Here is a 27,205-nt window from a genome sequence, read left to right as displayed (position 1 = left end):
AAAGGAGTCACCATTTTAAGGAGCTCACAGCGCCCAGCTGTCCACCTTCCTTTCTTGTTGGCAAATCAGGCCCAGGTTTTGCCTGCTTTTGCTGGAGCATCTAATCTGGGCTTTGTAGGACTGATTATTTAGAAAATCATAACTGCTGAGAAAGCTCTTAAAAATGTGTGGTTATGTGTGAGCTCCAGGCCACAGGCTCCTGTTCTGACTTTTGCTTAAGTACCCTGTGACCTAGGACATGTTGAAATAGCTTGAGCAGTTTACAGGCCAAGCCTTCCCCACCTTCCTCATGGCACCCTGTCACTGAGCCTGCTGCCCAAATTCCTGGGAGGGTCGAAATTGATAATATCTTTAAAAAAAAAAAAAACTTCACACGTTACACTAATTAGGACAGGGCTCTGAATTCACCAGTAATGTTCACTGTAAAGTCCAAATGCAAAAGTCATGAACTTTGATTTTTAATTTTCATTTTTTGGCCATGCTGATTGGCATGTGGGAACTTCCTTGATCAGGGATCAAATTCCCAGTTTCTGGGCCTTAACCACTGAACCATCAGGGAAGTCCCAGAAGTCATGGACTTTCAATTTAGACACTGGATTCAGGCTGACTGTGGCTTTAGACAAGTTACTTATTCTTTCCTATTCATTCATTTCTTGACTGAGAAATGAGACTGATGCCAGCGTAAAGCAGAAAATATTAAGAAGCGGTGGCAAGAATACACAGAAGAACTATACAAAAGAGATCTTAATGACCCAGATAACCACGATGGTGTGATCACTCACCTAGAGGCAGACATCCTGGACTGCGATGTCAAGTGGGCCTTAGGAAATATCACTAAAGCTAGTGGAGGTGATGTAATTCCAGCTGAGCTATTTCAAATCTTAAAAGATGATGCTGTTAAAGTACTGCACTCAATATGCCAGCAAATTTGGAAAATTCAGCAGTGGCCACAAGACTGGAAAAGGTCAATATTCATTCCAGTCCCAAAGAAAGGCAATGCCAAAGAATGCTCAAACTACCGCACAATTGCACTCATCTCACACACTAGCAAAGTAATGCTCAAAATCCTTCAAGCTAGTCTTCAACAGTATGTGAACCAAGAACTTCCGGATGTACAAACTGGATTTAGAAAAGGCAGAGGAACCAGAGATCAAATTGCCAACATCTGTTGGAGCATAGAAAAAGCAAGAGAATTCCAGAAAAACATCTACTTCTGCTTTATTGACCATGCCAAAGCCTTTGACTGTGTGGATCACAACAAACTGTGGAAAATTCTTCAAGAGATGGGAATACCAGACCACCTGACCTGCCTCCTGAGAAACCAGTATGCAAGTCAAGAAGCAACAGTTAGAACCAGACAAGGAAAAACAGACTGGTTCCAAATTGGTAAAGGAGTATGTCAAGGCTGTATATTGTCACCCTGCTTATTTAACTTCTATGCAGAGTACATCATGTAAAATGCTGGGCTGAATGAAGCACAAGCTTGAATCAAGAATGCCAGGAGAAATATCAGTAACCTCAGATATGCAGATATGCAGCACCACCCTTATGGCACAAAATGAAGTAGAATTAAAGAGCCTCTTGATGAAGGTGAAAGGGGAGAGTGAAAAAGTTGGCTTAAAACTCAGCATTCAAAAACTAAGATGATGGCATCCAATCCCATAAGTTCATGGCAAATAAATGGGGAAACAATGTAAACAGTGAGAGACTTTATTTTCTTGGGCTCCAAAATCACTGCAGATAGTGACTGCAGCCATGAAATTAAAAGCCGCTTACTCCTTGGAAGAAAAGCTATGACCAATCTAGACAGGATATTAAAAAGCAGAGACATTACTTTGCCAACAAAGGTTCACCTAGTCAAAGCTATGGATTTTCTAGTAGTCATATGTGGATGTGAGAGCTGGACCATAAAGAAGGCTGAGCACCAAAGAACTGATGCTTTTGAACTGTGGTGTTGGACAAGACTCTTGAGAGTCCTTTGAACAGCAAATAAATCAAACCAGTCCATCCTAAAGGAAATCAGTCCCGAGTATTCATTGGAAGGACTGAGGCTGAGGCTGAAGCTCCAAGCTTTGACCACCTGATGTGAAGAGCTGACTCATTGGAAAAGACCCTGATGCTGGGAAAAATTGAGGGCAGGAGGAGAAGGGGACGACAGAAGATGAGATGGTTGGATGGCATCACCTACTCAATGGACATGAGTTTGAGCAAGCTCTGGAAGATGGTGAAGGACAGGGAAGCCTGACATGCTACAGTACATGGGGTCACAAAGAGTTGGATACAACTGAGCAACTGATCAACACAGCAACAACCAACATAAAGATTAATAGTGCATGAACAGACTGGTCCAGTGCCTGGCACGTGGCAGGAGCCCCATCAGTACTGTCAGCCCCCGAGTTAGGATTCTCTGGGAGCATGTATGCTTATGGCCCTTATATCCTTAGAAACAGTTTGGCTTCTTACCATGTAATTCTGTGAAGAGGATTAAGGTTCTTCCTACACGCTTGCTTACATAGTTAGTTTTCTCAGCAAACTTTTACGGGCCGGCCAGATCCAAATGCGTCTGGAGCAATGTCACTTTTCCCCTAGAAGGGCAACCATGGGCCTGAGTTGGTAGCAGAGACAGCTGGTGATATTGTTAGCTGTTTCTCCCTGGAATTTGGGGAGGGGATTGGGGCATGGGTGGGTTTCAGCCCTCTGTGGTGGAACATTCAGAAACTCTAGGATTCCAAACTGGATGGCACTATACCCCAACACCTTTGCTTCAAGTGGGAACAAACAGAGATTCTTCAGAGAGAAGTTAGTAACTGAAGGGAGGTGTCCACCTGTGCTGGCAAGGGCTTGGACTGGGAGTAAGCTCAATAACATCCGGGTTGTGGGAGATCAAGCTGGCCAACCCAACCTGAAGCAAGTTACTTAACTTCTTTGATTCTCAGTTTCCTTCTCCTGTAAATGCAAATAAGATTAGGGACTGTAATCAAGTGATTTAAAAAGAGATAATGATGCTAAATGGAAATAAGACAGTGACTATCCTAATCCGACAAAGGTCTGTCTAGTCAACGCTATGATTTTTCCAGTATCTTGTATGGATGTGAGAGTTGAACCATAAAGAAAGCTGAGCACTGAAGAATGGATGCTTTTGAACTGTGGTGTTGAAGAAGACTCTTGAGAGTCCCTTGGACTGCAAGGAGATCCAACCAGTCCATCCTAAAGGAAATCAGTCCTGAATATTCATTGAAAGGATTGATGCTGAAGCTGGAGCTCCAATACTTTGGCCACCTGATGTGAAGAACAGACTCACTGGAAAAGACCCTTATGCTGGGAAAGATTAAAGGCAGGAGGTGAAGGGGACCACAGAGGATGAGATGGTTGGAGGGCATCACCGACTCAATGGACATGAGTTTGAGCAGGCTCCAGGAGTTGGTGATGGACAGGGAAGCCTGGTGTGCTGCAGTCCATGGGGTCACAAAGAGTTGGACACAACTGAGCGACTGAACTGAACTATCCTAATACATGATTACTCTTGTCTCTGATCCTTTAAGAAAGGAAATAACAAAGCTATCAAACAGATGAGTGAGACCATCAGAGCGCACTTGGGGTGGTGCCCCCACTACTTCCCAGGGAGCCTGGCCTGTGAGCTCAGGGGTGGCAGAATCCCACACGTACTTGGAGAAATCTCCTGACTCTACAGAGGAAGAGACTCTAGATCAGTCAGCTAAATGCCAACTCAGTTCCCAAAGGACTATGGAGATTTTCAAAATCTGTCTTTTCCTCTGGTCAAGCCCCTCCTTCTGATGGAAACAAACAGCTCTGGTCAAACTACTTTAAGATCCAGCTAGTTTGATGGCCCCAGGGACTCAGGCCCCAGAGGGAGTCAGGTACTCAGAAAGGAAAGAAAGAAATTTTCAGAAATTTGACGACGCTGTCATTCAGACTTGATTTTTGGTGAATTCTCATGCTTTCACTTACCTGTTTTTGAGAAGGTAGCAGGAGATGAAAAGATTGCTTTCATGAAATTTAGGGATGGCAGAATTTCAACTGGAAACTGCAATTGTTTTCAATTCTAAAAGTCCTCAGAGTGGGGGCATAGTGGGTGAGCTACCAGGCTTATTTATGCATCTGTGGAGAGAAAGCAGCCACACCAGCCAGGGAGCACTTAGAGGATGGGGTGTGTGCCAAACAATGGGACACACAGGGTTTAGAAGCCCGGCTTGCTAGGCTAGCACTTTTTTGGTCAACGCTAAACCAAAAAGCAAGGAAAAGTGACATGAAAGTACTTTCACTCAAGGCTACAACAGAAAAGAATTACTTTCTCACACGTTTAAGGCCCAGCCTGGAGGGGAAACCAACTGTCATGATGTGTGTTTACTAAGTCAACTATACTCCAATAAAAATTTTAAAAATAAAATTTGCTTGCAAAATTGTGATGAAAAAAAGCTGTGTGATTATTATGGCTTATGGCTTAGATCAGACTGCCATTCGGGGGGGTTGGAACCCCAACCTAACGCCCACAAACTTCCAAAAAAAAAAATCTCAACTACTAATTGGAAGGGAAATTTGAGGCTTAAACCACAACCAAACCAATGAATGCACCCCCCAACCCCGGCCTTTTTTTTGAATAATAAAGGGTTACTCTTGTTCTGAGGGTCTGTTCCTGCAGTCCTGGATCATAACCTCACAGGGAAGGGATATTAGTGGCCCTCCTTGGATTAGCAACTTGCTGACCTATGAGGATTTAGAACCCAACATCGAGGGCAGCTCCATTCCTCAATGCAACTATTCTGTGCCTTTGCTAAGGATTGCAAATACAGGAATGTGTGCCTAGTAACACGGAATCCACTCTTAATTCTACAAATGCTGCTCGGGTTTCTTCGGGTTCTGCTTTTCAAAGAAAGTTCTAGGTGTGTGCCCTGGATCACAGAAGGGGTCCATTACAAAGAACCCCCTCAAACCCACTCTTTTTGATCTGTGTGTGCCAATTCACACACACTTGTTACAGCAGTCACCTTCTGAGCGGCAGGGATACATTCTTTGTCCACATCTGAAAGCTTCCCTCTTGCTGGGTCCAGTTATTGGCCTCAGGAGCCATATGCCAATCTGGATTAAATTTAACAAAAACAAAACTCCAGTTTCAGATGACGCTCCGCATTCTTCTTCTTCATCTAACATGTCATTCATTTTCCAACCAAAAAGTAGCTGCATGTCCCTCTGTTGTCAAATCTTACTCCTTTCCCCACTCTTTGGGTTGTCACCACACCCCTTTCTGCTAATCCCCACTGCAGACCTCGCCCACAGCCCAGTGGGGATCTCTTACTTTGATGTCTTTAGGCCTCAGTTGCCCCTTCTCCTCCACTCTGAGACCCCCCTTGCAGGTGCTACCCCTGTCCTTATCCTGTTTCAGAATCAGATACACGAAGAGGGTCTCAGGGTTTTTGTGCTTTTGGGTTTTTGCGGGTACAATTTTTTTAGGACCTTCCCAGCCCAAGGATCAAACTATCCTTGCTTCATTCCAAATGACTAAGGCTTCTGGAAGTTTTCCCTAAGAAAACACTTTTTTTTTTTTTTCCTTATCCAAACAGATCTTCCAAGTCAGCTGGCGAGTGGAACAGCAGCAACAGCCCTGGCTTGGACAGCTCACAGTGCTCACCTCAGGCTAATCTCTTGGAACCTCCCTGTCTTCATGGGAATTTACAAGGGATGATATTTGCCTCCCCAGGCCAATATGGATGAAAACAATAGCCTGCAGGGATGGTCTGGCAGAGTTTAGACACCTGATACTGTTGTGCACACCAGCCACATCGTGACTGTCCTATTTTTTTTTTTAATATTTATTTTTATTTATTTATGGATTTGGCTGTGCCCGGACTTCACTGTGGCACGGGGCCCTCTGATCTTCATTGCAGCATTTGGGATCTTTGATCTTCCATGCGGCGTTCGAGATCATTAGTTATGGTGTGCAGGATCAGGTTCCCCAACCAGGGACTGAACTCGTGCCCCCTGCATTGGGAGCACAGAGTCTTAGCCACAGCACCACCACAGAAGTCCCATGACTCTCCTAGTTAAGGCATTGAGTTCTTTATTACTGAATTCTTTTCTTTTTTCAACTTTGATTGGAGTATAGTTGATTCACAATTTTGTTAGTTTCAGGTGTGTATAGCAAGGTGAATCAGTCATGTATATATGGATATGGATATATATATACTCATTCTCTTTCAGATTCTTTTCCTGTATAGATTATTACAGAATACTGAATAAAGTTCCCTGTGCTATACAGTAGGTCCTTGTTAGCAACCTATTGTACATATGTTTATGTGTGTGCTCAGTCATGTCCGAGTCTTTGTGGCCCCATGGACTGTAGCCCACCAGGCTCCTCTCTGTCCATAGAATTTTCCAAGTGAGAATACTGGAGTGGGTTGCCATTTCCATGATAGTTTCTAGATCTATCCCTGTTGCTGCAGATGCCTCTATTACTGAATTCTGATTCATTTGCATATCCCAGCACTAGGGCATCAGCTCCTTAACTTCGGATATTTTGTCTTTGCGTCCTCTCTGCCTAATGTAGTGCCTAGCCAAGTACCCATAGAATGAATGTGCTTAGTCAATCGGTTGTGTCCGACTCTTGGCGACCCACCAGGCTCCTCTGTCTATGGGATTCTCAAATACTGGAGTGGGTTGCCATGCCCTCCTCCAGGGGATCTTTCCAACCCAGGGATCAAACCCAGGTCTCTGGCACTTCAGGTAGGTTCTTTACCATCTGAGCCACTAGGGAAGCCCCTAGAATGAATAAGTAAGTTCATTTTTACTTAGGATTTAAACCAGTGTTTCATATAAGAATTTAGTTGGGTTCTTTGCTCAGCTTCTGTGAAAATGCTCAGTCCTACCAAGGAAGCTAACGCAGTGTTGGAGTGAGGCCCTCGTTTCTGGTGCTCAATGCACCTGGCAGTCGTCCACTTGGCACTCGCCCCTCCACGGTCTCCATCTCTGAGCTCACCTGCATCTACCCAACCCTCATCCTGTGCAAGGATGAGGTGCCAGTCACGTAGAGTATGGTCAACACCCTCATTAGCAGCAGCCAATGTGAATGTCAAGCCTTTCTGGCCAGGTTTGTTTGCAAAGGCCCTGGCCAATGTCAACATCGAGACTCTTATCTACAACACAGGGCTGGTGGCCCTGCCCCAACAGGAGGTTCTGCCCCTACAGAGGACAAAGTGGGAGCAGAGAAAGAAGACTGAGGAGTCTGAAGATGACATAGGGTTTGGTCTTTTGATTAAATCTCTGGTGTAATATTTCTATTTTGTAATGTTCAATCCAAAGCTGACCTCTTAGAAAAAAATAAAAAAGAATTTTTGATTGTCAAAAGTCAAACCCCCTCCCAGAAATATAGCCCAAACTGCTGGCACACAGGAAGGGGTCCACCAGGCAGTGGAATGAACACACATTTGATAACACATGGGAACATGTGTTCCTTCATGCTCCCGCTGCAGGACTAGGCTCATTAGATAAGCCCCGTGAAGCTCGGTAGAGTCTGGGTTCTCCAGTCACTGTCTCAATCTCACATCCTGTCTCCAAGTGTGACCTTGTGCCAGTTACTTAATCTCTCTGAGGCTCAGTCTTCTCATCTATAAAATGAAGATACTAATAATGCTAACTGCTTCCCTGGTGGCTCAGATGGTAAAGAGTCTGCCTGCAATGCAGGAGACCAGGTTCGATCCCTTGGTCGGGAAGATCTCCTGGAGAAGGGAATGCCAACCTACTCCAGTATTCTTGCCTGGAGAATTTCATGGACAGAGGAGCCTGGTGGGCTACAGTCCATGAGGTTGCAAAGAGTCAGACCCAGCTAACATTTTCAACTTTTTTTCTTTCCTACATCACAGCCATGTTGAGAATAGAATAAGATAATTAATTAAAAACCTTAGTTCAGGGCTAGTGAATAATAGAATTCTCAATAAATGTCCACTGTGTTCAGTATACCACATTCAAAGGTTATCCATATGCCCTCTATCTTGAACTTTGCCTCTGTTTTCAATGAAAAGCTTCTGAAGTTTTAATAACCTCTATTGGTCTCCATTCATCAAGCACTTCAAGCCAAGCACTGACCCTGCTAGGCTTGGGCAACAAAGAAATAAAAGATCATCCCAGCCCTTAAGTTACAGCATCAGGGGGAAAACAAACTGTGTATTTAAATAGTACATGGTAAGCACAAATGTTGGAAGAGGGTGTTTGCTATGAGCAGTGCATTCTCTTGGCAGAACTCTATTAAGCCTTTGCCCTGCTTCATTCTATACTCCAAGGAGAAATTTGCCTGTTACTGTTATTCCAGGTGTTTCTTGGAGAAGGCAATGGCACCCCACTCTAGTACTCTTGCCTGGAAAATTCCCATGGGTGGAGGAGCCTAGTAGGCTGCAGTCCGTGGGGTTGCGAAGAGTCGGACACAACTGAGCAACTTCACTTTCACTTTTCACTTTCCTGCATTGGAGAAGGAAATGGCAACCCATTCCAGTGTTCTTGCGTGGAGAATCCCAGTGATGGGGGAGCCTGGTGGGCTGCCGCCTATGGGGTCGCACAGAGTCGGACACCACTGAAGTGACTTAGCAGCAGCCAGGTGTTTCTTGACTTCCTACTTTTGCATTCCAGTCCCCTATAATGAAAAGGACATCTTTTTTGGGTGTTAATTCTAGAAGGCCTTATAGGTCTTCATAGAACTGTTCAATGTCAGCTTCTTCAGCGTTACTGGTCGGGGCATAGACTTGGATTATTGTGATACTGAATGGTGTGCCTTCGAAACGAACAGAGATCATTCTGTCATTTTTGAGACTGCATCCAAGTACTGCATTTTGTACTCTTGTTGACTGTGATGGCTACTCCATTTCTTCTAAGGGATTCTTGCCCACAGTAGTAGATATAATGGTCATCTGAGTTAAATTCACCCATTCCAGTCCATTTTAGTTTGCTGATTCCTAGAATGTCGACGTTCACTCTTGCCATCTCCTGTTTGACCACTTCCAATTTGCCTTGATTCATGGACCTAACATTCCAGGTTCCTATGCAATATTGCTCTTTACAGCATTGAACCTTGCTTCCATCACCAGTTACATCCACAACTGGGTGTTGTTTTTGCTTTGGCTCCGTCTCTTCATTCTCTCTGGAGTTATTTCTCCACTGATCTCTAGTAGCATATTTGGCACCTACCGACCTGGGGACTTCTTTCAGTGTCCTATCTTTTTGCCTGTTCATGTGGTTCTCAAGGCAGGAATACTGAAGTGGTCTGCCATTCCCTTCTCCAGTGGACCACGTTTTGTCAGAACTCTCCACCATGACCCGTCCGTCTTGGGTGGCCCTACATGGCATAGCTCATAGTTTCATTGAGTTAGACAAGGCTGTGGTCCATGTGATCAGATTGGTTAGTTTTTGTGATTGTGGTTTTCAGTCTGTCTGCCCTCTGATGGAGAAGGACAAGAGGCTTAAGGAAGCTTCCTGATGGGAGATACTGACTGAGGGGGATCCTGGGTCTTGTTCTGATGGGCAGGGCCATGCTCAGGAAATCTTTAATCCAATTTTCTGTTGATGGGTGGAGCTATTCCCTCTCTGCTATTTACCTGGGGCCAAACTATGGTGGAGGTAATGAATGGTGACCTCCCTCAAAAGATCCCATGCATATACTGCTACAATCCATGCCCCCAACCCTGCAGCGGGCCACCTCTGACCCACGCCTTCACTGGAGGCTCCTGGACACCCACAGGCAAGTCCGGGACAGTCTCCTGTGGGGTCACTGTTCCTTTCTCCTGGGTCCTGGTGAACAAGGTTCTGTTGTGCCCTCCAAGAGTCTATTTCCCAGTCCTGTGTAAGTTCTGGCAGCTCTATGGTGGGGTTAATGGTGACTTCCTCCAAGAGGACTTATGCCATACCCACACCCAGAGCCCCTGTCCCTGCAGCAGACCACTGCCGACCCGTAGCTCCACAGGAGATGCTCAAACACAGTTCAGTCTCAGCCTTTGTGGCGTCTCTGGGTCCTGGTGTGTGCAAGGTTTGTTTGAGCCCTCTGAGCATCTATGGCGGGAAAGGGGTTTGATTCTAAACACGAATTCACCCCTCCTACCATCTTGCTGGGGCTTCTCCTTTGGCCTTGGATGTAGGGTATCTCCTCACAGCCACGCCAGTGCCTACCATCTGTCATAGCAAACACCCTCTTAAAAAAACACAAGGGAAGACTCTACACATGGACATCACCAGATGGTAAACACTGAAATTGGATTGATTATATTCTTTGCAGCCAAAGACGGAGAAGCTCTATACAGTCAGCAAAAACAAGACCAGGAGCTGACTGTGGCTCAGATCATGAACTCTTTATTGCCAAATTCAGACTTGAATTGAAAAAAGTATGGAAAACCACTAGACCATTCAGGTATGACCTAAATCAAATCCCTAAATGTTATACAGTGGAAGTGAGAAATAGATTCAAGGGATTAGATCTGATAGACAAAGTGCCTGATGTACTATGGACAGAGGTTCATGACATTGTACAGGAGACAGGAATCAAGACCATCCCCAAGAAAAAGAAATGCAAAAAAGCAAAATGGCTGTCTGAGGAGGCCTTACACATAGCTGTGAAAAGAAGAGAAGCAAAATGCAAAGGAGAAAAGGAAAGATATACCCATTTGAATGCAGAGTTCCAAAGAATAGCAAGGAGAGATAAGAAAGCCTTCCTAAGTGAACAAAGCAAAGAAATCAAGGAAACCAATAGAATGGGAAAGACTAGAGATCTCTTCAAGAGAATTAGAGATATCAAGGGAACATTTCATGCAAAGATGGGCTCAATAAAGGACAGAAATGGTATGGACCAAACAGAAGCAGAAGATATTAAGAAGAGGTGGCAAGAATACACAGAAAAACTGTACAAAAAAAAATCTTCACGACCCAGATAGTCATGATGGTGTGATCATTCACCTAGAGCCAGACATCCTGGAATGTGAAGTTAAGGGGGTCTTAGGAAGCATCACTATGAACAAAGCTAGTGGAGGTGATGGAATTCCAGTGGAGCTATGTCAAATCCTCTAAGATGATGCTGTGAAAGTGATGCACTCAATATGCCAGCAAATGTGGAAAACTCAGCAGTGGCCACAGGACTGGGAAAAAGTCAGTTTTCATTCCAATCCCTAAGAAAGGCAATGCCAAAGAATGCTCAAACTACCACACAATTGCACTCATCTCACACGCTAGCAAAGTAATGCTCAAAATTCTCCAAGCCAGGCTTCAATAATACGTGAATCGTGAACTTCCAGATATTCAAGCTGCTTTTAGAAAAGGCAGAGGAACCAGAGATCAAATTGCCAACATCCGCTGGATCATCGAAAAGCATGAGAGTTCCAGAAAAACATCTATTTCTGCTTTACTGTGCCAAACCTTTGACTGTGTGGATCACAATAAACTGTGGAAAATTCTTCAAGAGATGGGAATACCAGACCACCTGACCTGACTCTTGAGAAACCTGTATGCAGGTCAGGAAGCAAGAATTAGAACTGGTCATGGAACAACAGACTGGTTCCAAATAGGAAAAGGAGTACGTCAAGGCTGTATATTGTCACCGTGCTTATTTAACTTCTATGCAGAATACATCATGAGAAATGCTGGGCTGGATGAAGCACAAGCTGGAATCAAGATTGCTGGGAGAAATATCAATAACCTCAGATATGCAGATGACACCACCCTTATGGCAGAAAATGAAGAAGAACTACAGAGCCTCTTGATGAAAGTGAAATTGGAGAGTGAAAAAGTTGGCTTAAAGCTCAACATTCAGAAAACTAAGATCATGGCATCTGGTCCTATCACTTCATGGCAAATGGAGAAACAGTGGAAACCGTGGCAGACTTTATTTTGGGGGGCTCCAAAATCACTGCAGATGGTGACTGCAGCCATGAAATAAAAAGACGCTTACTCCCTGGAAGAAAAGTTATGACCAACCTGCTAAGTCACTTTAGTCATGTTAGACTCTGCATGACCCCGTAGACGGCAGCCCACTAGGCTCCCCCATCCCTGGGATTCTCCAGGCAAGAACACTGGAGTGGGTTGCCACTTCCTTCTCCAATATGACCAACCTAGATAGCATATTCAAAAGCAAAGATATTACTTTGCCAACAAAGGTCCATCTAGTCAAGGCTATGGTTTTTCCAGTAGTCATATATGAATGTGAGAGCTGGACTATAAAGAAAGCTGAGTGCTGAAGAACTGATGCTTTTGAACTGTGGTGTTGGATAAGACTCTTGACAGTCCCCTGGACTGCAAGGAGATCCAAGCAGTCCATCCTAAAGGAAATCAGTCTTGAATGTTCATTGGAAGGACTAATGTTGAAGCTGAAACTCCAATACTTTGGGCACCTGATGTGAAGAGCTGACTCATTTGAAAAGTCCCTGATGCTGGGAAAGACTGAAGGCGAGAGAAGGGGACGACAGAGGATGAGATGGTTGGATGGCATCATCGATTCAATGGACATGAGTTTGGGTGAACTCCAGGAGTTGGTGATGGACAGGGAGGCCTGGCGTGCTGCGGTTCACGGGGTCGCAAAGAGTCAGACAAGCCTGAGTGACTGAAGCACAAATGATTAGGTAAGCATTGGTTGGAGAGTCCAAAAGTGACACCTGACCTGATGGGATCCTTGTCTCAGGACCTGTCCTTGTGCCTTCAAGGCTCTGCAGCCCAGCCTTCCTATGCCCTCTCCCTACCCCCGACTCCTCCTTCTCCCTTTGGAAAAGTCACTGCCAGTGACACAAAGAATGGCCATAGTTTGCAGATGGGAGCCAGACTGGCCCAGAGATGCTAGGAGGCCAAAACCTCCACCAAGCAAGAGGTACAAGCAGAACTAACAGGTTTGGGGAAGGACAACGAGGCACCCCCTCTCCAGACCCAGCAGAAAATGGAACTGAGAGAGGGCTGACCCGGCAGGAGATCTAGGGGCTTTCAGCATTGGTCTGGCAGCTGCAGCCAGAGTTGTACAGGCGAGGGGAGTGGAGGGTTCAGTGAGAACGTAGGGCCCACTTAGCATCAAACCTGTCGGTAGGTTTTACCAGATACTTTTACTTGACTCAGCGTGTACATCTGAATCGTAAAGTTGCTTGTTATGACTCTAAACGTGTACTTTGTCCCCCAAAATTAGATCTGTGAGAAACCAATACTTTTGAGCGTGAGTATTGTGCTATTCACCACCAGTAGGCAAAAGTGTAATACAGCTGAGAATTACACAAGTAGGAATTTTATAGTATCTCATCTTCAGTACACCGGAGGGTTGGTGTTGTGTACAAATCGTAGACTATTTGACTTCTTTGATACTGAAGATTACTTTTAAAATAGTTCACTGTATTACAATAAATATACCTGAGTGACATGTTTCAGGTCACCAGGAATACCAGCCTAACAACCCCCAATACTGGCTACTTGACACCAGCCATCTACCATCAGACCCAACCAGTTTCTGCTGAAATGAAATGACATAAACTTATCAGTAAAGCTACTTCTAATCTGAGAGTCCACGCAGAAAAGGAAGTTGAGTTGTTGGACATGACTGAATTCAATAATGTCCTTATTTATGAGTAAGCTTGTGCTGGACTCGGTAAGCTCACCCCAGTCTGTGATTATAAAGATAGTCAATTAAAAAAAAAAGTGATAAACACTATGTATTGTGATTAATAGCTCAGTTTATTAGCGATTTTAATAAAGTAAATCCTTATAGTGAAAACAACATACTAGAAATAGCTTTTTAAAAGCTTTTTTTATGATATGCTTACAAAGGGTCAGACCTAAGTGAAAACATCCACCACAGTGGTAATATAATGAGTAAAGCTGAACACTGCGCAGATGGACTCTTTAAAGCCAGATTAGCTTCTTGACACTATGAAGATCACACTCTGAATTTGTATGAGGGCAGCTTCTAAACATAGTTGGTCTTAATAATTCAAAAATTCCACTTTCTCAGTTATGATCAAGTTTCAGAGAGGAGTTCCTTTGGTCTTAATGACATTTACTCCTGAACCTCGTTGCCTTTCAGATGCCTCTTCATTCTCGAATAGGGACTTATTGTATCATCCGTCACAAAATCATATAGCACTTTTATCCAGGAATTGTAGTGGGGGAGGTTGTCATAGTACTCAGCAGCTATTTTCCTCACCTAGAAGGGAAAAAATACAGCAAGATGAATAATGAGTGTTAACAGAGTCCTATTAAAGATGACAGATGGATGTCTGACATGCACACTCAGAAAAGAAACCATGAAACTTTCTCCTACCTCCCTCTTAAATAAATAAGTAACAGCAGCAGCTTTGGGAATTCTAAACAGAAAGCAGTTTACATTTTTGGAATAAACCATCTTTGACCCTCTAGGATTACTGACTCTTTTCAACAAGCTCTGAGGGATTAGTTTACTTGTAAATTTACTTGTAGTTTATTAGCTTACTTGTAAATGTGGCACTTGCCATCTTTTAATAACAAATACTTGCAATCCAATCAACTTGATGTTTTTTAAATGTCATACTGAATGACTGGCATTGCAGGGTTTAAAGGCACCACTTGACGCTGCCATTAAGGAACCTGCCTGCAAATACCGATGAATTATTGTGGCATGCCAGTTAGAAATTAATCACTTATCAAACGTACAATTCAGCCACCTCACGTTAAGGATGTCTTTTTAAAAAAAATGACTATGGCCAGTGTGATTAGCAAGCAAGACTAGTTAGTGCGGAGTAAAACACTGATTTCAACAAAATGTGATTGCAGTGATGTTTGTAAGGCTCTGAACAATCTAAAAACCACTGAATTGCACATTGTAAGTGTATGAATTGTATCTATGAGTTACCTTTCAATAGAGATGTTGAAAGAAACCTTGTTATGCATATCTATTAACTAACCATGTGATCGTTACATGCAACATAATTACTGCAACACAACTATTGCAGAACAAGGTACTTCTTGGCATACACAATAGAACAGGCAGGAAAGGAAGACCAGAGAACTTTGAGAATGTCTATTAGTTCAGCTATGTGTGGAATGGAGTGGGAAATAAATTCTCACTGATGAACCATGAGCAGGTAATGTTTAAGCTGACCTAAGTTTTCAGTTTACAGACTGCTCAAGAAAATTACAAGTCAAAATATGTGGCTTATGTTGGAAAAGGTGAATTATTTTGTTCAAAGGTGACCAGCTTTCTCCTTAAACCATGTCATGTCCAACTCTTTTTGCGAGCCCATGGACTGTAGCCCACCAGGCTTCTCCATCCATGGGGTTTTCCAGGCAAGAATACTGGAGTGGGTTGACATTTCCTTCTCCAGGGGATCTTCCTGACCCAGGGATCGAAACTGTGTCTCCTGCATTGCAAGCAGATTCTTTACCAGTGAGCCGCCTAAGAAGCCCTAATCTCTTAAAAATATAAAAATGTACTTTCCTAGGCAGGGAAGAGGTGAGCAAAGGTGGGCACACTCTCCAACCAAAATGACACAAAGTAGCCACACGGGCACATCACACCACGTTCAAAACTGTTTTCAGCCAGCTGTGTGGTGATTTCCCCCATTTTATTTTGAAAACACAAAACCGACAGAAAAGCTGAAAGAACAACAAAACCATCAGCCATATGCTCTTCATTTAGGTCCACCAATTAACACTATGCCACAGCTACTTTCTCTCTCTCTCTCCATATATGATATAAATCACATACTTTGCTCTTTGCTGGAAGAGAAGTTGCAGATGTTATGTGCAAACTTACTCTGAATATTTCACCCTAAATATTCAATACATATCTCCTAAGAAAAAGTTATGTCATCAGTCATGTCTGAGTCTTTGCAACCCCATGGACTGGTGCCTGCCAGGCTCCTCTGTCCATAGGATTTTCCCAGCAAGAATACTGGGATGGGTTGCCATTTTCTCCTCCAGGGGATCTTCCCAACCCAAGGATCGAACCTGCATCTCCTGCACTTGCACGCGGATTCTTTGCCACTTAGCCACCTGGGAAGCCCAAGAACAAGGACATTTCCCGACAAAACCATAATAGCATTCCACACCCAAGAAACTTAACACTGACACAATATTACTATTATGTGGTTCATATTCAAAACTTCCCACTAACTCAATGTCCTTTCTAGATTTTTCTTTCCTCAACTAGTAATCCAATCAATAATCAAATGTTATATTTAGTTGTCATGCTGTATGCAAGTTTGTAAACAGTCAACAGTTAAAAACTTAAGATGAAATCTATAAAATTTGGGTGAGTAGATATGCTAGCATAAAATATCTGGTTATGGTTTCCTTAATATCACAGCTAAAAAAATAAAAAATCATGAAAAATTGATACTACATCTCCTACAACTTCCCCTTTTTAGAATTACAGAAACATTTTTTGGTAATGGAACTGTAAAAGCTATCCATTCTGAGGATGGAAAGTCTAATAAGTGAATTCATCAGAAATATAACTGAAGTTTGGAGAGGATTATCCTTTGAGAAAGGATGAAAGTCAATATGCTGCCTTTCATTTACTCCACAAGCAGTAAGATAAAAGTCTACTGTGACGGGAAACGGATGGTCCCTGCCTGTGGGATGTCTGCACCACTGGAAACTGACATTCACTTATTCTGCAGAGCAATTATGCAGAGTATCTGTATTTCACAATAAACCAACACAAACTTTAGCTAAGTGTATTTAACAGTGATAAAGGTTATGTAAATTTTTGCTGCCTCTACAGAGGGAATTTCATTTTCCATTTCTGAATTACTTTACATGTCAGTTGATTATACAGACCCCCCGAACACTCTAAACTTTATGTGTCACCACAAGGCTTAGGGATCCAGGACAGTGAGGTCTGTAAAATTAGGCTGCCCAACTCATGACTTTTAAGACTCTTGCTGTTTTCTTTGATGAACTGCCTAGATGGACAAAATATACTACATTTCATTTTAAATGAGCAAGTCAAGACTAATTGTGATCACAGAACCATCAGAAATTAGAACATGTATAAAATCCTTTACTTACCAGGGGAAGGCTTTTTCCGGGAATGTTGGGAAAGTCGTGGTGTTCATTATGGTAACCCACATTGAAGGTGAGTAAATTCAGAGGCCCATAATATGAATAAGTTTCATGTCCCTTTAAGAACATATAATGTTCAGCTATAAAATGTCCAGAAATCGGGTGCAAACCTAGGCCAAATAAGGAGGCTGCCAACATGTAGACTAAAGATTTAACTCCCAAAACATAGTAAACCACGATGTCAAAAGTGATCTGGATCACAGTATTGATTATTTCCAGATAGGAGATTGGTTTGGGGTTGATGAACAGAGGTCGAAAAGCATAAAAGAGAGGCTGAAGGATGACCCATATAAACTTTCTAAAAGTAGTACAGAAGAACCAGCCTTCAAAGTCGGTTGGAATATCCACATCGATGCCGTCAGCTCCGAGGTATCGATGATGATCCATGTGATATCTCTTAAAGGAAACTGAATATGGGACACCGATAGGGAGATTGGCAAATATTCCAAACCAACGATTCCACATAGCTTTGTAATGGCCAAAGGCGCTGTTGTGGGAAACTTCATGAATAGCCAGAGTCATTGAATGATTAACGCAGCTGCCAAAGGCATATGCCCAAAACAGGACCCATTTCCAGTCTAAGTCCTTTACTAAGTAAAATGCAACAAACTGAGTGAGAACCATCATAATTACAATCCATATCAAGTTGGAATCAGGCTTCATTAAGGATTTTATCTCTGGATACTTTGCTGTAAGGAAAAAAACAAACAAAAAATCAAAGCCTGAGAAAAGTGCATAACAGTTCTGCAATTAAACTAATATCAATTTACACATCAATTAATTTTTTCCAAATCATATGCTCTCTTTGAGACTATCAAATGTTCATCTACTACAGGGAAGGGGTATATGCTTTTTTAAAAATAGGTATATTTTGATGTGGACTATTTTTAATGTCTATTGAATTTGTTATAATACCACTTCTGTTTCATCTTAGCTCTCTAACTAGGGATGGAACCAACACCCCCTGCATTGGAAGTCTTTTTTTTTCTTTAAATAGAGTATGCATGGGTTCTAAGTCCCTTCTGACTCTTTGCAACTCTGGACTGTAGCCTGCCAGGTTCCTCTGTCCAGGGCCCAGGCAAGGATACTGGAGTGGGTTGCCATGCCCTCCTTCAGGGTGGAAGGCGAAATCTTAACCACTAGACTGCCAGGGAAGTCCCGGGAAGAAGTATATTCTAACAGTAAAGTTACTAAATATCATGTCACAACAAATTTGAGAATTTTTGTAGGAAAAAATGAGCCTCAAAATCTAGACCCTCATACATTAACAGAAAGATAGTCACAACATGAATAAATGTTATCTAGTTCCCTTTTCTGGAGAAGGCGATGGCACCCCACTCCAGTACTCTTACCTGGAAAATCCCATGGATGGAGGAGCCTAGTAGGCTGCAGTCCATGGGGTTGCAAAGAGTCGGACACGACTGAGCAACTTCACTTTCACTTTTCACTTTCATGCATTGGAGAAGGAAATGGCAACCCACTCCAGTGTTCTTGCCTGGAGAATCCCAGGGACGGGGGAGCCTGGTGGGCTGCCGTCTATGGGGTCGCACAGAGTCGGACACGACTGAAATGACTTAGCAGCAGCAGCAGTTCCCTTTTCACTCTTAAAAATTTTTGTATGTTACCCCTTTCCCAGGGGGGGACGCGCGGGGCCGGGGGGCCGGCAGCGCGCGCCTGTCGCCGCTGTCACACACGTCCGCTCGTGTCCCTTCCCTCTGCCCCGGGCGGTGGAGGGAGGGAGGAGGGCACGCAGGCGTCGGTGTGGCCCTTGCACTCAAAAAAAAAAAAAAGAAAGAAAAAAAAAAAAATTTTGTATGTTAAATTGGTAAGTTTTACAAAAGTGGCAATCATAGTCTGATAAACTGATGTATCTGATTTAGGTTTTATAATTTCCTTATACTGACCAAGTCACTTCTACTTGCCAGTTTGTTGTAACTTCTAGCCATTTTCTGTATTTTCAAATGTTTAGATGTATAAATTTCTGCCAATGTAGACTTCTAGTTATCTCAAATTAGTGTAGATTCTAAAGAACTCTTATCGATTCACAATGCCTCTTTCTTTCCTTTCCTTCTGCATTAGGACTGAACAATGCTAATTTGTGTTAGATTATTATTTGTTGACTTCACACACAAATATCTAACCAAGTATTATGGAATATGCTAGTAATTCAGGGAAGTATTGCCTAGAGGCAAATGCAGATTCTTCTCCGTATCCTGCCACTCCAGGTAATGGAAGCCCAGATACACACTTTGGTTTTGTGGGTTGGCAAGTATGTTTAACCCAGCACAACAAAAAGAAGAGGAGCAGCTTCACCTTCTTTTCTCTAAAAGTGAAATGAAGAATTCTAGCTTAAAATGCAGGACAGGAAGGTAAGTCCAGTTTCACATATATAAGGGTCGGGTTAATTCAAGGTAATTCTTCTTGTTCCTTTCCTTTCCCCTCTCCTATCCCTAACTTCTCATCTTTCTTGCTGTTAGTCCATTTCATCAGTGTTAACAATTTTGTAGGCAATGGGTCAAAAAAAGTAATCTTATGGGTTTTGAGTCTAAAACTAATTATCCTGGGATAAATTAAAAGCTCAAGTAAGTATTTCATTTAAATATGGGTACGTCCAACAGTTGTTCAAACATAAAATAACAAAGTATTCAGTTCATTGGTGAATAAGTAGTAATTCTTTTGTATTAAAATGTTATTTCTATTTAGAGCTCCAGCATTTTTAGTTTAAATAAAATTTGATTAAATGGACATATCTGACAAAAGATAGAAGATAACACACGTTTTGCAGGTGTGCTGCTGCTGCTGCTGCTGCTGCTAAGTCACGTCAGTTGTGTCCGACTCTAGTATATAAAAAATCAACACTAGGATGCCAATATAATTAAACAGGACAAAGAATAGTCTTTTCAACAAATGGTGCTGGAACAACTGGTCATCCACATGTAAAAGAATAAAACTGGACCTCTCTCTTACACCATACACAAAAATTGAGTGAGTGAGTGAAGTTGCTCAGTCGTGTCTGTGGACACATGGACTCGTGGACTGTAGCCCACCAGGCTCCTCCGTCCATGGGATTCTCCAGGCAGGAATACTGGAGTGGGGTGCCATTTCCTTCTCCAGGGGATCTTCCCAACCCAGGGATCGAACCCAGGTCTCCCACATTGCAGGCAGACCTCTGAGCCACCAGGGAAGTCACAAAAATTACTTGGCTACAAAAAGGAATGGAGTACTGATACATGCTGCAACATGCGTGAACCTTGAAAACATCGTGCTAAGTGAGAGAAGTCAGTCACGAAAGACCAAGTATTATGACCTCATTCATAAGAAATGTCCAGAACAGTAAAATCCACAGAAACAAAGATTAGTGTTTGCCCAGGACTGGGCAGTGTGAGTGAAGGATATATTCAATGCTAATGAATATAGGGTTTCTTCTTGGGGTGACAAGAACTTTCTAAAAATTAAATTGCAGTACCGACTTGATGGATGTGAGTTCGGGTGATCTCCAGGAGTTGGTGATGGACAAGGAGGCCTGGCGTACTGCAATTCATGGGGTTGCAAAGAGTTGGACACGACTGAGCGACTGAACTGAACTGAACTGAATGGTTTAATACTGTGAATATATACATTAAAAAAAAAAACAAAAAAAAAAACACCCTACTGAATTGTACACTTTAAATAGGTGAGCTTTTGGGATTTCCCTGGTGATCTAGTGGTTAAGACTCTGTACTTCCAATGAAGGGGGCTCAGCTTCCATTTCTGGTCAGAAAACTAAGATCCCACATGCTGTGCAGCAAGGGCAAAAACAAAAAAGGGGAGGGGGAGGGGGAACTTTACAGTTTGTGAATTATATCTTAATAAGACAGTTAAAAAAAAAAAGTTTCCCAGCAGAAGTACAGCAGTAAAGGGAACATTTCCTGCAATTATATGACCTACTAATAATCATCCTTTCCCTGATAGCTCAGATGGTAAAGAATCTGCCTGCAATGCAGGAGATCCCAGTTCGATTCCTGGGTTTGGGAAGATCTGCTGGAGAAGGGATAGGCTACCCACTCCAGTATTCTTGGGCTTCCCTTGTGGCTCAGCTGGTTAAAAATCCGCCTGCAATGTGGGACATCTGGGTTCGATCCCTGGGTTGGGAAGATCCCCTGGAGAAGGGGAAGGCTACCCACTCCAGTATTCTGGCCTGGAGAATTCCATAGACTGTACAGCCCATGAGGTCGCAAAGAGTCAGACACTACTGAGACTTTTACTTTCACTTCACTTTCACTTTCTGATGGCTCAGTGGTAAAGAATCTGCCTGTCAATGCAGGAAATGCAGGTTCAATCCCTGGGTGGGGAAGATGCCCTGAAGAAGGAAATGGCAAACCACTCCAGTAAGCTTGCCTGGGAAATCCTATGCACAGAGGAGCCTGGTGGGCTACACAGTCCACAGGGTTGCAGAGAGTGGGACATGACTGAGCGACTAAACAACAGTAGTAATGGTCCAACTAAACAACCATAAATGGCCCAATCAATAGCTTTCATTAGTTTTGTACATAAATTTTGTAAATTTAGTGTATGGATGTTGGCTGTTATCATATCCATGTTCTCTTGTGCCTCTCACCCTGTCAAAACCTGACACATTTCAAAAATATCTCATCATTTAAGTATAATTTAAACAAATCTCCAGATTCTTATCTTTTCTGAGGTTATTCCATCTCCACCGCTGATATGGAACACTGAGCAGTATTTACACCTGCAGAGAAAATGATCAGCATCTTCATCGGGAAATACTGTAGTCCTTTTACTTTCCAAGTGAAACGGTCCAGTGATAATAAGTTTGTGGAAAAAAGGTTCATGTTGAGATAAGCATGGACAAACACCTTTTCACTTCCTTGATTGTCTGAATATTAAACAGATAGCTACATTTTGGTATTCAGGTGTTTGTTTTTACAGAGTTGAGACCAGATTATTCTTATGCATGTATTGATTAGGCATAGATTAAAATGTACTATATGCCATCTCTTATGTGTGATTTGCAAAATACACATTTTTGATTAAAAATAGTAAAGAAAGCATCCAAGAACCAAAGTCTCTTAAAGGGGTAGCGTTAATAGCAACTATAAATGTTCACGCTCCCAGCTTATTGATTCGATTTTTAAAAATCCATTTCAATAGGATCTACTAATGCTTTTTTTTTTTACAATTTATAAATTTATTTAACAGAGTCCCTAGTGTCAGAAGGATATGGGTTTAAATCTAGATTCACCCATGTATTAGTTATATGATCACGTATTACCCAACTCAGGTTCCATTGTTTGCTAATACTTGAGAGACAAGTATTGGTTGGAAAGGAACAGTTGCTTTATCCAGGACGCCGGCAATTTGGAGAAGGCGAACTGCTGTTCAATAGCCAACTTTGAAGAGTCTGCTAGACTATGGAAGTTTTTAAAGGTCTAATTCCTTTCCTTTTGTGAAAATATGACATTTCTACCTTACTCCAGCAAAGAGCAGGGACTTGCCTTTTCTTTTCACTTGGCGAATGGATGCTGACAAGAACAACTAGGCGGATACTCTGTATGAGAAATAATTCCTCCTATTCAACTTGTCACCCATTAGTTTCCAGATTTTCAAAACAAGAGCAAACGTTGTGGTAGAATCTAACCCAAATCAAAATGCCCCTCTAACAGTTATTCACTCCTACCACATCTTTAAAATAGGGGTAACATCGACCTAGTCACTGGGAAGATTAAATTGGTTAATGTTTGTAAAGTACTCAACACAGTACCTAACACAACCCTGGGAGAGATGAGAGAATTCTCTATATAATATAGAAGCTGCAAACAGCTGAGCGCCTGACACCTCCAGAGAGTTGTTAGGGCCTAGTTTAACCTGATGTAAAAGCCCTAAATTAGCAGTCAGGGAACCAGAAGGCTAATCTTGGCAAGTATTCCACACACAGCCTTTTCGTCCAAAAAAAACTGTGATGGATGAAAAATAAACATGAATCTGCCCCTCTCGCAGCCTTATTTGTGAGAATTCACGAGATCAGCGTGAGCACCCCAGGACCCAGGCCCTGGAAAGGTTACCCTTCCGGTCTGAAAGGCCCCTGGGGGCAAACGGGTGGGATACCACCAGCCCCCTCCCTGGGCCCAGGCTGCAGCCGCCGGCGCCGGGATCGCTAGCGGGCGTCGGCCAGCGTCCGCGCGCCCCGCGTGTGGGCCTCTAGATGCTCCGGGACCACGCCCTGCCTCGCACACGCTCGCAGCCTGGCTTCGCCCGGGGCCGCCGGGCAGAGGAAGAAGGGAGAGGAAGAGAAAGAGGCGGGGGAGGGGGGAGACGGGGAAGGGGGGAAGGCGGAAGGGAGAAGGGAGAGGAGATCACTGCGCCCACCGGCAGCACGAGTATCTCTGGGCGAGAGGATCTACTCGAGCGCGGTCTGGCCGAGGGAACCCGGCTGAAGAAAACCCTGTCCCCGAACGGACGCCCGCGCTCGAGGGCGCGCCTGTGCCTCCCCCGCCGAAGGTTCGGGTCTGCGCGGCCAGGCGGGGGCGCGCGGGGGAATCCCTCCCTCACGAGCCGGGCCGGGGCCCGGGCGGCGGCGGGACGCGGCCGGGAGCGGGCTCTTAACGGGCCTCGGGCGCGCAGGGGCCGCCGCGGGGAAGGCGCGTCCAGGTGGCGGGAGGCCGCGCACGCACATAACGGGGCGCGGGCCCGAGCCTCACCCAGGATCTCCTGGCGCCGAGTGGCGTGCGGCTGATCGGTGTAGACCCACTCGAAGTCTTCCCGTGAAACGCGATTCCCCATGGCGGCGGCTCACGGGCCAGCGGCGGGCTCTCGCTCCTATCCACTCTCCTCCTGGGCGGCGGCGAAAGCGAAGACTGCCGCTCCGCAACTCGTGTCAGCCGGCGGCGGAGGGGCGGGAGAGGAGACGCAGGCCGGGGCGGAGTCCCGAGGCCCCGCCCCCCGGCGGAGTCCCGAGGCCCCGCCCCCCGGCCTGGAGCTGGGGTGGGCGGGCGCCCCCTCCGCGGGGCGGGATTCCGTTGCTCCGCGGCGCTCGTTTCTGCTTTTTATGTGACTCGGCGACAAGCCGGGATGCCGAGTTCCTGCAAGTCCCAGCTCCCTGAGGCCTGTTCTGCGCGGTGCTGGTGCTGGTCCCCGGGAAAAGGTGAAAAAGGCAGGAAAGGTCTCAAGTGAAATGAGACTGCGCTTTAGCGCCTCGCGGGGAGGCTGGAGCTTGAGCCCAAGAATCCTTGGTCAGTAATCCGTGGCAACTTGCCCAAGTTTTGTTTAATTTTGAAAAGCAAATTATTTACTGAGCTGTTTTTGGCTGCCTCCTCGAAATAATACCTCAGGAAAAAAATGCGGAGCGTGTGGTGATTAAGAGCTAATTAAGAAAAAGGAAATCACTCTCGTTGAGAGTGAAAAATCATGAGGAATTTGTTGTTCTGCCTGAATTATTTTAGTGTGACCATTTCTCTTGTAAGTTCATTGCTCAACCTTACATCTATCACAGGTCGTTTGAACCACCGCCTCTTCCTGAGAGGACATTTTGTCTCAAAATTAAGTTACCCCTTCTCCAATAAAAAAGAAACTGACTAAGATTACAAAAAGGAAGATAACCAACAGGATATTCTCAGTAAAACACCACATCCACACATGCATACTACAGCCAAGTGTGATCAAATACCTAGAACCAAATGCTAATGTATAGAAAATAGAACAGAGGAGCATGTTAAACTACACCACAGACATAGAATCAGCAAGATCTTGACTGTGGGAAATTCTGTAGGGCAACATCCTGAGTACTTTAATAAATAAAATGCAAGAGAAACAAAAGAGGGAAAACCGACAGATTAAAAGGGCTGCAAAAAACGTCAATCAACTGCAATTTATTGATTTTGTATTTTAAGTCGTTTACAAACTGTATTTACAGCATTTTAGTTTGTGTGTGTGTGTGCGCGCGCAGCTGTTCTGGGTCTTCCTTTCTTTGCAGGCTCTTCTCTAGTTGCTGTGAGCAGGCTTCTCATTATGGTGGCTTCTCTTGTTTCAGAGAACAGGCCCTAGGGCCCCCGCGACTTCAGTAATTGCCACTCCTCAGCTGTAGAACACAGGCTCAATACTTCTGACAAGGGCTTAGTTGCCCGAGGCATGTGGGATCTTCCTGGGTCAGAGATGGAACCTATGTCTCCTGCCTTGGCAGGTGGATTCTTTACCACTGAGCTGCCAGGGAAGCCCACAGCTTATTCATCTTATTTAGATTGTGATTCAAATTGTGAAAACTTTTAAAAATTGACACGTGATCATTTCATTCAGATATTGATTAGATATGTGGTGATATTGAGGAGTTGTTAATTTAACTGTGATAATAGTGCTATATTATGGTTACAGTTTTATTTTGTTTTTGTTTTTTTTAAGACCATATCTGTTAGTGTTTCATACCAGAGGTAAAAACCTCAAACAAACTAAAACAAATAATGGTGCATGCAGTTAACCATACAATGTTATACTATGCCTCACTAAAAATAAATGAGGAAGGTCTTTGTGTGTTAATATGAATTAATCTTCAAAATACACCATTAAATGCAAAACATTGAGCAGGAGCGGGGAGTGTATGCATAATGCATATATAATATGTTTTTCCTTGGATATGCACAAAATAGGTTTAGAAAGACACTCAAGAAATGATTATATTTTAGGAGAGTAAGTAGAAATCTGAGGGAAAGGGTTGGGAGGGAATATTTTCACTTAGTTCTTTTCACCTTTTATATTTGAATTGAATGTGGATTTTGACATTCTAGAGAAAAGGAGAAGAACTCAGTTACAGGCTTTTTGTGGGGATTAACAATATTTTAATTACACATAGGCATGCACACGCACTCAGCAGTGGCCACAGGACTGGAAAAGGTCAGTTTTCATTCCAGTCCCAAAGAAAGGCAATGCCAAAGAATGTCCAAACTACCGCACAATTGCACTCATCTCACACGCTAGCAAAGTAGTGCTCAAAATCCTTCAAGCTAGGCTGCAACAGTATGTGACCAAGAACTTCCAGTTGTACAAGCTGGATTTAGAAAAAGCAGAGGAACCAGAGATCAAATTGCCGACATCCATTGGATCATTGAAAAGGCAAGGGAGTTCCGGAAAAACATCTACTTCTGCTTTATTGACTACGCCATAGTCTGTGACTGTGGATCACAACAAACTGTGGAAAATTCTGAAAGAGATCGGAATACCAGACCACCTGACCTGACTCTTGAGAAATCTGTATTCAGGTCAGGAAGCAACAGTTAGAACTGGACATGGAACAACAGACTGGTTCCAAATAGGGAAAGGAGTACGTCAAGGCTGTATATTGTCACCCTGCTTATTTAACTTATATGCAGAGTACATTATGCAAAATGCTGGACTGGATGAGGGACAAGCTGGAATCAAGACTGCTGGGAGAAATATTAATAACCTCAGATGTGCAGATGATACCACCCTTATGGAAGAAAGCAAAGAAGAACTAAAGAGCCTCTTGATGAAAGTGAAAGAGGAGAGTGAAAAAGTTGGCTTAAAACTCAACATTCAGAAAACTAAGATTATGGCATCCAGTCCCATCAGTTCATGGCAAATAGATGGAGAAACAATGGAAACAGTGAGAGACTATATTTTCTTGGGCTCCAAAATCACTGCAGATGGTGACTTCAGCCATGAAATTAAAAGACGCTTGCTTCTTGGAAGAAAAGCTATGATCAACCTGCTGCTGCTGCTAAGTCGCTTCAGTTGTGCCCAACTCTGTGCGACCTCTGAGACAGCAGTCCACCAGGCTCCCCCGTCCCTGGGATTCTCCAGGCAAGAATACAGGAGTGGGTTGCCATTTCCTTCTCCAATGCAGGAAAGTGAAAGTGAAGTCGCTCAGTCATGTCCGACTCTGAGAAACCCCATAGAGTGTAGCCTATCAGGCTCTTCCATCCATGGGATTTTCCAGGCAAGAGTACTGGAGTGGGGTGCCATTGCCTTCTCCGATGACCAACCTAGACGCATATTAAAAAGCAGAGACATTACTTAGCTAACAAAGGTCCATCTAGTCAAAGCTATGGTTTTTCCAGTAGTCATGTATGGATGTGAGAGCTGGACTATAAAGAAAGCTGAGTGCTGGGGAATGGATGCTTTTGAACTGCAATGTTGGAGAAGA

At 43.7% G+C, this 27,205-nt stretch overlaps 2 protein-coding genes and 1 pseudogene across 9 annotated transcripts in view; 2 read left to right on the top strand and 1 right to left on the bottom strand.

Moving 5' to 3' along the window:
* The window catches only part of NVL (nuclear VCP like), a 179,037-nt gene that overhangs the window by 112,719 nt on the left and 39,113 nt on the right, over positions 1–27,205 (top strand). The window contains exon 23 of one of the 8 annotated variants that reach the window (XM_070768023.1): positions 19,281–23,293. The exons of 6 other annotated variants lie outside the window; for them this stretch is intronic. In XM_070768023.1, coding sequence (XP_070624124.1) covers positions 19,281–19,334 — 54 coding nt within the window. In that variant the 3' untranslated portion in view covers positions 19,335–23,293. Of the gene's footprint in view, positions 1–5,579; positions 17,380–19,280; positions 23,294–27,205 lie in introns of those variants that run through there. One more of the 8 variants, XM_070768022.1, reaches the window with a different exon arrangement.
* On the top strand, positions 5,723–17,379 carry LOC139176507 (large ribosomal subunit protein P1 pseudogene; annotated as a pseudogene).
* On the bottom strand, positions 13,668–23,982 carry DEGS1 (delta 4-desaturase, sphingolipid 1). Its single transcript, XM_019976755.2, has 3 exons — positions 23,754–23,982; positions 17,002–17,744; positions 13,668–14,155 (listed from the first exon to the last, which is right to left on the bottom strand). Exons 1-3 carry the CDS (start codon positions 23,833–23,835, stop codon positions 14,009–14,011), a joined length of 972 nt encoding a protein of 323 aa, XP_019832314.1. The 5' UTR covers positions 23,836–23,982; the 3' UTR covers positions 13,668–14,008.

Source organism: Bos indicus, chromosome 16 (assembly GCF_029378745.1).
Source record: "Bos indicus isolate NIAB-ARS_2022 breed Sahiwal x Tharparkar chromosome 16, NIAB-ARS_B.indTharparkar_mat_pri_1.0, whole genome shotgun sequence".
NCBI classification, from domain to species: Eukaryota; Metazoa; Chordata; class Mammalia; order Artiodactyla; family Bovidae; genus Bos; species Bos indicus.
This window is presented reverse-complemented; position numbering and strand designations above follow the sequence as displayed.

Excerpts from the sequence above, each read along its gene's own strand:
- DEGS1 (XM_019976755.2), bottom strand. The coding sequence starts at position 23,835 with ATGGGGAATCGCGTTTCACGGGAAGACTTCGAGTGGGTCTACACCGAT. Across the intron at positions 17,745-23,753 it reads TCGGCGCCAGGAGATCCTGG|CAAAGTATCCAGAGATAAAA; the intron begins GTGAGGCTCGGG and ends TTTTCCTTACAG. Across the intron at positions 14,156-17,001 it reads CCGGAAAAAGCCTTCCCCTG|GTGAGGAAAATAGCTGCTGA; the intron begins GTAAGTAAAGGA and ends TTTCCCTTCTAG.